The sequence below is a fragment of the Columba livia genome, chromosome Z (genome assembly GCF_036013475.1).
Source record: "Columba livia isolate bColLiv1 breed racing homer chromosome Z, bColLiv1.pat.W.v2, whole genome shotgun sequence".
Classification (NCBI taxonomy): Eukaryota; Metazoa; Chordata; class Aves; order Columbiformes; family Columbidae; genus Columba; species Columba livia.
Genome location: NC_088642.1, coordinates 24,638,842 through 24,654,248, shown reverse-complemented (window position 1 = coordinate 24,654,248; position 15,407 = coordinate 24,638,842). Strand labels below are relative to the sequence as shown.

At 38.5% G+C, this 15,407-nt stretch overlaps 1 protein-coding gene across 1 annotated transcript in view; it reads left to right on the top strand.

Annotated features, from left to right (window-relative positions):
* The window catches only part of HCN1 (hyperpolarization activated cyclic nucleotide gated potassium channel 1), a 196,033-nt gene that overhangs the window by 113,540 nt on the left and 67,086 nt on the right, over positions 1-15,407 (top strand). Inside the window, exon 4 of the mRNA XM_065045178.1 lies at positions 13,978-14,196. Coding sequence (XP_064901250.1) covers positions 13,978-14,196 — 219 coding nt within the window. The remainder of the gene's footprint in view (positions 1-13,977; positions 14,197-15,407) is intronic.

The window sequence follows — 15,407 nt, the reverse complement described above, 5'->3', positions numbered from 1 at the left end:
AATTATGAAGTTTGCATTCTGAGCATTTTTCTGTTCTCATTAGATATCTTTTTTTTTGTCTCTAGTATGCTTAAATTAAAGCCAATGCACTGGAACCAAATTAATCTAGGCAAGTCTCCAGCACCTCTTACAGAGCCCCACTGACTCTTCTCAGCTCTTGCACTGGCAAACCCATTTCTTAATCTGAATGTCAGGTTCAATTGTGAAAGTAAAACCATGTAACATAAAATAAAATTGTCGCTTGAGAGAAGAGGCCATCTTTAAGAATTTTATTGTCCCCACTGGATAGGAGCAAGAAAGAAACGTGGAGGCATGTCCATCCACTAAAGCACGGGTCCACTCAGCAGGGGAGATCAGGAAACTAATGGAGGTGACTTTAGCTAAATAGGATCCTGCTGCAGCTGATTCAGAAAGAAGCTCTCCCCTGGAGGCAATAGAGAGTACCTGCATTAAAGTTCTGCTCTGAATCACCATCTGCAGGAGTGTGATTTTTGCTGACTGTGTGGGGAGCATAGAGATACTGGCCAACTCAGCCATCAAAGTGAAGTTCCTGAAGTTAGCTGATATGAAATGTTATTATACCTTCCACCCTTATTGCTCATCCTCACAAACAAAACCCAGGACAAGTTGGGCCACTGGTCATTGTAGATACTCACGTGTGAATGATACAAAATGAAATGCACTCTTATTATTCCTGTTCATCCTCCATCACTCAGGATTGTGATGTTCTCCCTGTTCCTCTCTCCCTCAAACATCAGTGCTATACTGCCCATGACTTGCTTCTCCCCAGGGTTTGTCCCCTGGGCTGAGCCATCTGCTTCAGCCTTACCTATTTCAATCAGAGTATTTTCATCCTCAGTATCTAGTCTGAGGAACCTGAATTCCTGTAAACTGCTTAGCAGGTGGATGTCATATTTGCTCTGCAGGGTAGTTTTGTGCATCTTGCTGTAATCAAAGTGTGCAGTTTAATTCTTAAATGCAGCAAGAGACTCTCTTACCTTTTATGTTGCAACTGTGAAAGTATCCCATATACTTTCCAAGCTTTTCTGCACAGTTAAATGGAATTTCCATTGCTATGTGGATGGAATGGATGTCTCATAAATACTTACTATGGAGCTGTGAGAAGGCAAGCTGGCTAAAGAAAAATTAGACACAATAAAAGTAGGCAATTTATTACTTGGTCCTTTTCTCTATTCACTAATCTGTGGAAATAAAGTATAGAACAATGAAGCCTAATTATGACTTGGCAATAGCTCTTTCCAGATTGACTTATTCGAAGTGCATCATTACCCTCTCCTTTATCTAAAGAAAATAATAGAGGAGGATAGTTTAGAGTAAGGAATTAATAACTTTGAACTGCTGTTTCTCTGATCAGCAGCAAATAATCTATTTGTTTGAAAACTATGTGTGATAGTAAGAGAGGCTATATCCCACATGATCACTAATCTGGTAAAAATAATGCAATGAAACAGTCTATACAAGACTGAATGTAACATTGGGATTATGCATCAGTGGTTTTAGTACACCTCACTTTTGGGTGAGGATTACAAGAGGTTTGGGGGAGAGGTATGAAGAGTAAAATAAAGACAAAATGAATGCATAGCTGCATCCGAGTTAATGATTCAGCTGTTGAGAGTTCATTCAGGTGGGATGACAGGACTGACGGAATGTCTATGGGAAGTCTGGCCCACTGTCTGCCTGGCTCCTTTCCAAGGGTGACCAAGGAGCAGGTGCCCAGGGAAGATCAAACCACAGCAAGCAGAGAGTGATGTTTCCTTTAGCGTATCCTACAAGCTTTCAGAAATTTGCAGTTGAGGGACTTCTGGATCCAAAGCTGTCGTTTATGTGTGTAATAGCCATCACCATGTGTTTCTTCCAGTAGTTTGTCCAATTACTTTTTGAGTTCATGTGCATTTTGCTATTAGGCCAGGCAGTTGGGCATGGTGTCACAGTGTCATGACTCTGCCAGCTGTTATGGTTTTGAGCTGGCCTTGCTGGCTGGCCTTGGCACTGGGCCCTGTGCTGGGTGACTTCACCTGAGGAGGCTCAGAGTAATCGAGTGGGCCTGGGCTGCTGGTTGTACAGGGACGTCCCCGTCTTTGCTGCTGGAGCTGGGGCCTGGGTGCTCCTCACCTCTTAGATGAAAACTGTGGGGTCACTTGGATGTTCTGTCAACTCCCTCAAGGGCTTCAAAAGAGAAAAGGAGGATGTTTCCCATCCTGTCCTTCAGAATATGAAGCTGGTATCCCAAAAGTTAGGATATTCATCTATGCTTTAGGTTAACCTCCCTTTGATGGAAGAGGGAAATTAATTTTTTATGAGTTACTCAGTCTTTTTTTTTTTTTTAATGATATTAATGCCTAGACATAATTTTGTGGGTGATGTTTAGGCTGGTAAATAATTTTTCCTTTATATTATTTTATTACCTTTCAAGTCTTGCAGACTGTGGTAAGCACCTGTGGTTTTAGAGCAACTGAATTTAAGAACAGGTCATCAGCAAAGCTCAGATGAGTTCTCAGAAAAAGAAAAGCCTCTGACCTAGATCCAGCCTACTTACTTTGACAGAAAAGGTTTGTTCTTTTCATAGAGCCAAAATAGAATTTCAGCCGCAAAACTCTTTTGCTTCCTGCTGTCACTACCTAATAAAATAACACACAGCTTTTTATAGGATATAGTATTGGATGAAGGACTGTGATTTACCAAAAAAGCAGACCAGCCGCTTGAGGGCTCAGATACTGTAGTAAGTTAATTTCCTGAAGAACGATAAACTAACTAGATGTAGCCTGAAGTCTCAAAGGCATCACATTAGGAAATAAATGGAAAAACTGACAAGAAAAGTGTTACTTTCAATATCAGCTAAGTGAAGAGCAATACGTAAAACCAGCACTGAACCTCTGCCTCAAAAGGAATGTTACTTAAAGAGAAAATAAAACATTATTAAAATTACATCTTTAGAATAAGGAGAAAAAATATTTTAATTTGCTTATGTGGTACCAAGCATCACTTTACCAGGGAAAGAACCTGTTTTTTAAAGGACTGGAACTCCTGAATCCTAGGCCCAGCCTTTACTCTGCTTCTCCGTGTGAAAGTAGCATTGGTTCACCTTGATTCATTTTTAAGCAGATTAAAACATTCAGACTCTACGTGGACACATTTGCCTTTATGAGTGGATTATATTAGACTGTTTTAATCCACTGTAATCCTGGTTTGGTTTTGTTTTTTATTTTTGTTTTTGGTGTATTTATTTATTTATTTATTTCCTAAGGACATGTTCCTACAAATACTTGGAACAAAAAGTTATTTTGCTAGACTATGTATGTATATAGAAAAAGGATGAAGGTATTTATTGGAAAATCAGTCTTTTAATGTTTTGAGATGTTCTTGGGGAATAAGCATTGTGATACTCTGATTTTCTGCATGCCTATTTACCTTTCAATTTATATGTCAAGTTGGCCTAGTCTTTTCCTAATAATAACCTTTTCTGCCACTTGCTACGTTAGTTGTTTCCTTCCTTGTTTTTATGTAGCTTGAAAACCACTTTGAGTCAAAGAGAATAGTGATAGCATTCAGAAAGCTAAATGTCCACTGCCAAAAATATATCATTTTTATTTGTAATTTTATTTGGGATCAGATGCATCACATAATTTGCTGTCTAGTCTGAGTTGTTCACAGAACAGAGAGATGCAATCCCTTCTGCTGAGTTCCTTTTTCTAAATTGGTTGGAAGTATTTTCTGTGATGGTGGAGGTTCTTCCTAACAGTTTTCAGTAAACCAGTATACTATGGAGTCATGAGTCGGGTTTATGTCACTTTGCTGCTTCAGCTGTCTCCCAGAACTGTAGTGTATTAAGCCCACAGTATCGTCTGCCTTCCTGACTGTCCGATAGTTGAAAATTAAAAGCTTTTCTCCATGGTTGCACTAGAAAAACATTTCATAAATGGTTTGATTCAATGCTTGAGGCTTGTTAAGTAAACTGGTTTGCATTGTATCCAGCCCCTTTCACCAGCTGAAAAGAGCAGAAAAAAAGATATGGTGTGTCTGATTTTTTACGGCTCCTGCATAGTGCTACTTCGTGAACTTTAGTTTCTCATTGAAAATGCTTCTTTGCAGGATTTATATATTCTCTTATTAGACATGACATTGTTTTGACTCCTGCTTTCTTTTCTTGTAAGAACATCATTCTCTCTGGCATGCATTGTTTTCCAGTGAAATTAAGTTTGCTGAAAACCTGTGGATGTACTTGTAATCACTTATTGTGACCACACAATACTTATTGTGTACTTATTGTGATTACTGCATATTTTCTCTTTGGCAAACAATGTGTATCTGTTCCAGTTAGTCCATTGTAAACAATAGCACTTCAGTTTCAAGATCAAAAAACAGGGTGATTTGAACTTCATCAAACTTTGAATGTGCTGTGAGACCGGACAACAAAAGCCAAATGTCTTTCTCAGAGTTTTAGGTTATTTGATAAATTCAATAAAAGGATCTTGAAGAACATAGATCCACATAGAATGGCATGGTAACATCTGCATTTTCGGTGATATGCATTTGGAAAAACTGAATTTTTTTGTACATATTTTGTAATAATGAAACTGGTTTTAAAGGAGAGGAGAGGGAATGCTGGAGCAGTGGTAGCAATTGTTAATAAGACGATGCCACCTAATAGGTTTCAGAACAGATATATAAAAAAATAGTCACAACTGGTAGGCAAAGTCTAAAGCCCCTCAATGTACCCGTTGCAGAAGCAGTTTGCATCCTATAAGAATTCTTTAAGGAACTGAAGCACAAACCCTTTTAAAATGCCCAGCTGCTTCACTGCATTCTGATCTCACTTCTCCTGCAGAAGGGCATGAGGTGAAGTAGCAGGTGCATTTTAGCAAGTTCCTTCACCAGAACTCGCCCCTTAGTTTGTCACTGATCGGCATGGGGGCTTTATTAATGCCGGTGGATTGATCATGTCCAGGCCGGTTTTCTCTCCTGGAAGTCAGCTACCTCGACAGCCTGCTTCAATGAAACTGGCCTTCTTTGTTACCAAGGCCTCGAGTGAACTGGTGACGACTCTCAGGCTGTGTTCAGGAGTTGTTTGGGAGAGTACTAATTGGCCAGAGCCAAAAGCATCGCTTTCTGAAAAATTCCGAGTACCAACAATCAAATTCAATGGTGGTAGAATGTTTCCTAGCACAGTAGAATTTTCACGTGGGAAAAACAGACACAGTCTGTACTGTAAACATTTTACTCTAAATGTTATAAAAGCTTTGTAACAGCTTTGTAGGCTGTAATTCCTTAAAAATTCTTTGTTATTAAATGCTAGTTTAAAGAGGATACATGTATTACAAACTTACTTCAGTCTTCTGAGTTCAGTTAAAGGAGGACAGTGACCAAAACAAAGGATGAGTCAGAGCAGGCTGATTCATAGGCAAAAGAATAGCAAAAGTATTTTTAAATAAGCTTTAATTTATTATTTCATAACTTTATATATACAGCTGTAGGAATTAATGATTTTACCTCTGATTAGATACAGATACACAGAACAAAGGGCAGTACTGAGCAGTGTACAGGGAAGCCTCACCAATGATATTCTGAGCATTTGTTCTCATGTGAACCATCCTTTTGAACACAACAGGCCTATTCATGTGAACATAATAACTCATATGTGAAAGACCAGGCTATGTGTTTAAGCCAAATACCTGCACTTCTTTTGCTGTCTGTGAATTGCCACACTGATTTCCATACTGAAAATTATTCATCCTTACCATTAAAAGGTGATCACAGGCAGATATTCTTGCTACTTGCAAATGTGTTAGCAGATAGCTATTCATTTTTTTTCTGCATCAGGGCAAATAATCAAAAGAAAAGAAGGTCTGTTACACAACATTGTTTTTGTTTGATGGCTAGTGCCAAAGACATAGCACCAAAACATGAATAAGCTGTAATGACAGCAATGTCTCGTAAGGACTCTGAACAAAGTAAATATATAATATTTAGTCATTCTTCTCCAGTCAAACCTCTTTTCCTGTGGAACACAATGCCAAACGCTTTTTGATTTTTTTTTTCTGCCAGTATTGGTCTTGAAAGTTTTGCTGAGTCATCTGCACCATCTGTTATCTGTGCACATATCAGCAGAGAAAAACGTTAAGTTTCTGAAGACTTCTGCTTATTCCACTGAGCCTACTGTTTTAGGGTTATTTCCTTGTATCGTATGTACTTACACACTTCCTAAAATATACTCTACTTCTTGCACTTAGATTTTTAGAATAACAGGAGAATTTTTAGTCTTCCAAGTCTGATCCCACCTTGCCTTTACTAGTTTTAGAAAACAAGAGTTTCTTAGTAATAATAGCTGTGACAAGTAGAGATTTTGCATGATAAAACATTCACCATTGCATGACTTTTGAATCAGTAAATATTGCACAACTTTCCCATTGGCCAACCTGGATATTCATTGCAATATTCAAACAACTTATTTGAAAGTTGAAATGCTGAGATGGTATTTTGCTGTAATTTCCTGAAATTTTAACTAATGTGTCCTTCAAAGGTATTGTATGAAGCCAGAGGCAGTAAATTATGCAATTGACTGTGGGACAAGTATGTAAACTATATATCTATTAATATATCAAAATGTATATATGGATTACTGTTGAAATGGTAGCTTTCTATGATGGCATGACTGGGTGCGTAGACGAGGAGAGAGCAGTGAATGTTGACTACCTTGACTTCAACTAGGTTTTTTGCACTGTCTCCTATAACATCGTCATAGGTAAGTGTGGGTTGGATGTGCACAGCAAGATGGATTGAGGACTGGCTGGATGGCAGAGCTCAGAAGGTTGTGATCAATGATGCAGTCTGGTTGGAAGCCTGTAGTTAGTGAGGTTCTCCAGGAGTCAGTACTGGGTCTAGGAGGATTATTGTTCTAGGAATTAAGTAAGATATTTACATATCCTAAGTGAACCCTGGAGTTAAGTAGAAGAATGAGTGTTCTAAAGTATAATAAATTACTAATACATTTTCAGGGAAAATTTAAGTACTAGATTAATGTAGGATAAGGTGCAATGGGCACAGACTGAAGCATAGGAAATTCCGTCTTAATATGAGGAAAAAACTTCTATATTTTGAGGGTGCCAGAGCACTGGAACAGGCTGCCCAGAGAGGTTGTGGAGTCTCCTTCTCTGGAGACATTAAAGACTTTCCTGGACACATTCCTGTGTGATCTGCTCTGGCGAACCTTCTTTAGCAGATGTTTTGGACTAGATGATATCCAGAGGTCCCTTCCAACCCCAACCATTCTGTGGTTCTATGATTTCCTAGTTTCATAGGCCCAGTTCTAGTCTCTTGCAAGTGTTATGTTCATATAACTAGCTGACCTGGGGAAATTACTGATAATGGATGTAACTTGTATTCTGAAATTCAAAAGCAGAGCTAGAATTTGAAAATGTATAGATGCCAAATCCAAAGCATGAGAAACTTTTGAGGACAATAGAACTTTTATGGAAAGTTAAGTGTAACAGTTGGAAGGGTTTGGTGATTAAACTTCGATCTTTCCGGATTTGCTAAGAAATGTACCTTTTTTTCTAATTCTGTCTGGTATACCTATTAGAAATGGCATTAACACACAGGTATAGCCTTTTCTTAGAATTCTTTTTTTTTAATTAATTAAATTATCTTTTAAATAATTCTTTAGTTGAAGAAGTCTTTAAGAAACTGTTGGAAATAATATATTGTAAATAAATATATATAAATACATCATATTGTGATATATAAGACACAAATGCAGCTTAATTGAATTCCCATTGGAAAAACCTGTAATTTTTACAGTAACTTTGACCAGCAGTGGCTCGTGTCCTCCATATTTCAGGCAGTTGTTTTCTTGGGGCTACTACTGCATTACGGTTTGTGCTGCCATACAAGCAGGGGTGCTTTGTGCTTTCTTCAACTTTCAAAGTCCCACTCAAACTTTACATTCATTTTGTGCAATAACTTTCTGTGAAAATGCTGAAACTAGAGGGATTACTTATGGACTGGCTACCTCCCTCCATGTTCGTAAATTAAAAGTGCCCACTTCTAATGGATGCTGGGGAAGGACTAGGATAGGAGCTACCTACATTTTCCACAGTATTAATCTCGTTTGGGCTTCATCACAGGATGAGATCATGCTAACTGCCTAGAAGGAATGGTTCATCACCCACACCAGCTCCAAAGTAAACCTGGTATTGCTTGTGAGCATGCTATGTGGCCAGTGCCACAGCAGGGCATTTCTAACCATATACCCATCTGAACCAAGTTCCAGAGCTTGGAAATTATTTCTGATACTTTTTAACTTACTAGGATAGACACAAACCATGTAGATCTTGTTAAGATTTGTATCCAGCTTCCCTCTTTCAGATATCACTTTCAGAAGAACCTGAAGGAGATGGTGGGCATAAATGGATATGCGTGACTAAGTATAGGGCAAGCTCTTTGGCGTAGAGACAGCCTCCTCCACCTTTCCTACTATAGTTTTGAAAAGAAGAATCAGGAGTGTGCATTCAGGAATCAGTTTCATTTAGTTCCTAGGTCAATCTTTGTTCCATTATTGTAAAACATGCTCTTGCAAACTGAGAGGGCCATTTATGTGATACATGCAGCACCCATGATGTGAAAGGAAAAAGAAACTGAATCAAAAATGTGGAAAACGCTGTCTGTGCAATAGCCTGCTTGTTAATGACATTTCTAAATCAGTTTATATCTCAGTGGACACATGTGGCTGAGGGAAGATAAGCTGTGCCTGAAGGAATGACCACAGTATGGGAGTAGAATTGATTTGTCTCATGAAAACAAAATATCCTGGTGAAAACCTCCATAGATCCCAGTAAAATAGAATACCTTTCTTAATCCACTGAGAAAAATAATTTGTGTTTTGTTGTTGTCCCATAGAAGGTGCTGTGTGACCTTACTGTGATTTTTTTCTTATGAGCTGCAAAGATAATATTACAAAAATATATTTGTAGCAGGTTGATGTGAAATTATAGACAGAGGATAGCATCCTGTGATGAAGGAAGTGGCTTGGAAACAGACTTTTAAAAATCAGATGTGCCCTGTGATTAATGTATTCTTCAGGATAACGGCTAAGTTAATGTCTATGCTCACAGAACTAATTGCAAATGATCAGTGATCATTCCTTTCACAAATGTGAGGATTTTCTAATGTCATCAAGCTAGATTATCTAATCAGTCCTTGGATAAACAGCTTTGGTATTTCTCACAATTACAGTCTTTAATAGTTTTTCCAAATTAATGTAATTTCATTTAAAACATTTTAAACCGATTACTGCTAATCTGGAAACAGTGATCAATCCATTGTCAACTAAGAAATTAAATGCCCTTTTTTACTGATTGGTAGGAGATTTTTTCAGCTCATAGAGGTTTGTGTTTTGTTTTGGTTTAATTTTTGCTTGTTTGTTTGTGTGTTGGGTTTCTTTTTAATGTATACATTAAAGCCAGAATATTACATTTAACCTGTATTTGTATGAATGTTAATATTTAAGAATTATGTTAAAGAAACACTGGCTATGTAAACACAGGATTCTTTATTTCATAGAATAAGCTTTTATTGTCTCAGAGATATTATCTGTGACTGTGTTACGTAAAAATCTCCTTATGATGCAAGTGCAAAAATGCTTTTCATTAAAAAAAAAACATCTCTGTAGGCTAGTAGCAGAGGAATGGCCACTCCTCACTTTTGCACAGCAAAGCATGTCAGAATGGGGTTGTGGAAAATTCCAGTGTCTCGCATTGAAACAAAGTTAGTTTGTCCTGCCAAGCCCTTAGGTTATACAACACAAGTAGAAAAATAATTAAGTAGTAATAATTATTCATATAGTAATATTGGTAGTAGGATATATGATTTATAGGATTTGACATTAGAACCAGCATTCTTTTAAAGTGGTTTCTATATTTGGGATAAATCATTAAGCAGCACAAGTAACTGTATTGAAATTTATACCCTCCAGAATGGTATTTGTTCCCCATAGAAGCTAAAAAGAGTAATGTTTGCAACTGGTTCTAGAATAACAGGTTGATTATGTGCCTGGGAAGATCATGAATCAGATCCTTCTAGAAGGTAAGCTGAGGCACATGGAGACAGTGAGGTGATTCGAGACAGCCAGCACGGCTTCACTAGGGACAAGTGCTGCCTGCCCAACCCAGTGGCCTTCTACGATGGAGTGAATACATCAGTGGATGTTGTCTGTCTGGGACATCTGCTCCACCACAACATCCTTCTCTCTGAATTTGAGAGGTATGAATTTGGTGGGTGGACTGTTCAGTGGATGAAGAACTGGCTGGATGGATGCCACCGAGAGAGACCTGGACAAGCTTGAGAATGGGGGCCATATTAACCTCATGAGGTCTTTCACCAGGTCTTTTTCTGCTAAACCCTTTCTACCCATCTGAAGACCATCTGCTCAGGACCATCCATTCACAAATGTCTGAAATGTGCCCGGCCTGTAACAAGGTTATCACAAGTTAAATAGTAATATCTAATGCTGCTTGTATAACAAAATGGCCATTTGAGAGGGCCTTGACCTCCAGTCTGGATTCAGATACAATCGTGACTGAAGTGTTAGATTCTAGATACATGGTAAAACATAGATTTGTTTGTTTTGTTGTACATTTTTAGTTATTTATCTTCTGTCATTACAGCTTACTTATTCCCTCATAGTGATACTTCTCAAATAGTATTTAATATATTTTTCACTCAGCCTGTTCCATACTTGGTAGAAAGCCGTGCTTGTATTTTGTTTCTTCTTGCTTCTACTCACTCCCTTTTTCTTATTCTTTCTTAAAGACAATGGTATTTTACGTAAAACTGTAATTCATAGACTTGGAAAGGATCTCAGTCAACAAATGAAATCAACCAGTGTTTGGATTAGCTCAAAAGCCATGATGTAAAAATATAATTTTACTGAAATAATTTTAATTGAGGTTTATCACAAGAAGGGTATGATAGACCAGATCTAGATCAGCTTTGATTTTTATTTAATATTAATAATAGTTATTCTAAAAAACACAGTTTATGAGCAAGTTCCACTGTATAGAGCCCTGCAGGAACTGAGGTTTTGATCTTACCAGCTTTTGAATACTGTGGCTCTAACAACGCTACTTGTAGCCTAAAAAAACAGGCTATTATTTTTTTTTCCCAGCAGGCAGTTTATTGTTTTCCCTAATGTATTCTATGTAAAGCTGCAACTGCTAAAGACTTTGGTATGGGTCTCTAATAGTTCCATTATTAATTATTTCTACCCAAAGGAGACTGATACCAGCTGGAAGGAAAGTCCTTCAAAGTAGAATGTGCCTTCATTGCTGGAAGCTGCATTCCTGAGAGATCGGGGACTTACAGTAAAATACCTGCACTGACTGAGACAGGAAGAAGTGTCTGTGTTTCAACTGCATATACAAATCCTGAACTGGAGATTTTTCAGGGAAGATTCTTCCCTTCATTCATTTTTTAAAAATATTTTTATAAAGCCCCAAAGCAAAGGGAATTCATTTCCTTGTTATGCAGTGAAATCTACCTGATTCCCAGCAGTCTAAGATAATTCTCCTTTTATTTTTTTTATGTTTTTTTTTTTTTAAGTACAGAAGTTGTAAACCTGTTCCTTAGCAATATTTACAACACAAAATTTTCACTTGTGAAGACAGAAACAGGTCACAGATCTGAAAAGCTTTAACTTAGAAAATGAAACAACATTAAATAAAGGAATCATTAATTTGTAAAACGTCTTATTAGTGAAGAAATAGTAAGTTTATCATCTGCAATCCAAGAATTGTTAGCTTCTTTCCTATTACCAGTTATTTTAGCTAATAGAAGGTATAGAAAAAAGCATTTTAATAGACCAAAACCAGAAGAATGGTTAGTAATGTTGGCATTTAAATGGCACAAGGGCAAACCTGCAGCTCTTTTGAGAAATGAGCATTTGAGCAAAGCTTATATGGGTGAGAGACACAAATACTGATATTTTATATGTAAATTTTATATATACATGCTACTGCTGATTTGGAGATTTGTTTATGCTAACAGGATTAATTTTGGTCCTGTATAATAGACTATGTACTAGATAACTGCCTAATCTTACTAATGTCGTCTCAGGTCTTACTTCTTCATTTCTGAAATTATTCTCAGTTCCGTGTGGTAAATACCGCGTTTTCTCATGTACACTGTGTGCCTCCAAGCACAATTTGTTTTCTTGGATACTGGATGCTCAACAGCTATAAAATTGATCTTGTTTCATTCTTTTGGCAGGGAAAATAGAAAAATCTGACAAGGAGTCCCAGGGCTTTTTGGAATGTGTTAAAGTGACTGCTTTTCTCTGGGAACACTGCCTTTGACTGTCTCTATGTAAAACTAAAGGGAGGATGCTGACAACACCTTTGCAATTTTAAAAGCTTGTGAGTGAGCTGTTGCGTCCTTCTAATCTGCCAGAGAGAAAGGGAAAGGGTTGCTACAGATCAGAAATGCAGGACCCAGATATTCATCTTTTCTTTTGAGCTATGTTTCACAGACCGTGGCTATGAACATGGGTTTGCTATGACTGCAGAATAAACAGACTTCTTTTAAATTAAGATGCTTCTCGTATAAGCACAATATTACAAGAAAAATCAGGAAACAGGTTGAGCAGACATTACAAGAAATAATACTCTTTTTTTTTTTTCCTGTTCTCTGAAAGTGAAACAGCTGATAAGATGAAAAGTGGTTGTGTGGACAACTCTGAAAAGAAATGGGGCCATGAGAGTACGTTCTTGCACGTTAAAACAAAATATTACCTTCTTGCACTTGATGAGTCTTATTGCTCAGTTCTTTGTGATCCATCTGAGTCATGTCCTGCCCAGAGGTATGGGTGGAGGGAGAGGTGACTCGGATTCGTGGGTCCCCTTGGTTGGAAAAGAGTACACAGGATACTTAAGATCTGTCAATGAAAGACTTGAATTTTGCAGCGTGGCCCAATTGACAAATGATTTGATGGCACAAGGATTTACGTTATTTAGGCTCAATTAGTAAACATAAAAAGTTTGCAGCACATATGTGGCTGTAAACTTTACGTTACTGTTTTACTTATAAAAAGTAAAATAAAATAATAGGAAAATAGAAAAGAAAGGGAAGAGAGAGACAGGTTTCGCCACCCTTATTTCTCTGCCATGTGTATGTTGAGGCTTGTGGTCTTGGATCAACATGCAGCTTCCTCTGGTGCCTGGTTTGATTCCTGCGGTGACACTGGTGGGCAGAATGGTCCTCAGGATGGTGGGCATGCTGCCGGTGCTGGTATCAGAGGGCTTCTTATAGCCCTCTGGTTTGCCTGCTTGCTTGATCTTCAGTCTTTTGCACAGGTGTCACTGGGGGGTGATTGTGAAAGATGGAAGAGTCCTGAAGGGTCGTAGGCAACTTTGAAGAGTCTTGAGCAGTCTGGGTTATTCCCCCCTACTGCCATGCTGGGCCTATCAGAAAAAGGATCTGTGTGACAAATCCCCCCTGACTCCTGTACCAGCTGGCCTTTTGTCTGTGGCTTGTTAGCTTGTCCTTGACTAATGGCAATTCACCTTCTCATGATGTCCCATCTCATGCTTCTAGGGATGGCCCATCTCCTGTGGCTGCAGAACTGGTTTTGCCACAATGTTTGAGACACTACCCTTTCAGTCTCTCTGCCATGGGCTGTAAAATAAAATTGACCTTCAGTCTCTTTGTAATTAGGTTAACACCCACATTTAAGAATACAATAATGTATAGTCAATTTTATTTCATCTCACTGTGCTAAGTATTTTTTGGCAGAATCTCTGATGCTTTATCTAACAGTTAATTTAGAAGAAATATCTCTTCTCACGCACAGAGAATACATTACCAGACTGCTCTTTCAGAGCCAGTAATCTATGATCCCGCTATACAGGTACAAATGTATTTTTCCCTTCAGCTGCTTGCTGGCTCAGTCACTTGTCTCTTTTCTTGCAGAACGATTCCTGGGGGAAGCAGTACTCATATGCGCTCTTCAAAGCCATGAGCCACATGCTCTGCATTGGTTATGGAGCCCGCGCCCCCGTCAGCATGTCCGACCTCTGGATAACCATGTTGAGTATGATCGTGGGGGCTACTTGTTACGCCATGTTTGTAGGTCATGCCACTGCCCTCATTCAGTCTCTGGATTCCTCACGGCGACAATATCAAGAAAAGGTAACTCATTTTAACATAACTCCTTAAGTTTTGACATAAATTAAGGGAATGTTCTGACTGTGGAAAAGGCTGTACAAGATTACATGAAATAATCTAGTAACATCTGAATCCTGCAGCATGTTTCATTGAACATGAAGGAGTTCAGAACATTCCATGGGCTCACCATATTCCTGCATGTACCCACTTTTATTAGGGAGCAAGCAGTTCTGGATGTCGCATGCATTGAATGAAATCTTGGATGTGAAACTTGCTTTAAACTCTGTAAAATCTTCTGTGAAAACTCTGTCCCCTGGTTCAGACTATGCTATGTACCCCTGTGTGGCTTTCTGTAGGTACTTGGTTTGGGTAACTTGAACAAGGGCCTTGAGCTCCGTAGTTTGGGTGTCTGTTCAATTTCTTGTCATTCCTTTGGATTGCAGTTTAGGGATAACCTTGAACATGTTAATAGAATAACCTTTAAATGAGGACCGAACCAAATCGGTTAAGTTTTGTTTGGAACTGCCTCACAGACGTGCTTACAAGAGGTCTTTGCTTTATAATGGTATTGTTTACCTGCTGATCCATGACCTGTTAGGTCCTCTCCAAGGACAAAAGGATCGTGGTGGAAGGGTAGATAAGTAGACTTTAGTAGAAGAAAGAGAGTTCCTCTTGAAACAGGAGGAAAAAGGTTGTTTGATTCCTTGTAGGTATGATTGGAATTAAAAATATGTAAATGGGTACAGGGTGGGATCTTTCTTGAATGAGGCTGTGTGATGAAAGGCAGAGGTAGGGTGTGGGTGAAGCTATTAAACCAGGTGATGAGGTGGCATAAGGAAGAAAGGATCAGAGTGAACCTCAGCAAGGGCAGTAAGGATGTGTGGCATTATTGGGGTGCTTAAAAGAAGCCAAAATTGGTTATTATAGTTAATGGGGAACTGGAGAGACCATACTGGGAGAAAGGTCAGCTGAGCAAGGTAGTGAAATCAGAGAGTTTGTATCAGCAAATAAGAAACACAGGCCAAGCAACAGTATTTGGCATATGTTCATAAGAATGTCCAGAAAGTCAAACTGGGCAGAAATCCCAGTGTGATATAACACAAGCCTCGGGGAGAAACCTGGCAGAGAGTAAGCAGAGGAGAGGGTGACCCTGGCATCTGCTGAAGATGAAGAGGAATGGCCTGAGTTTGCTGGGCAAGAAAAAGGGAAAAGTCCAAAAAAAGATTTGAGTAGGA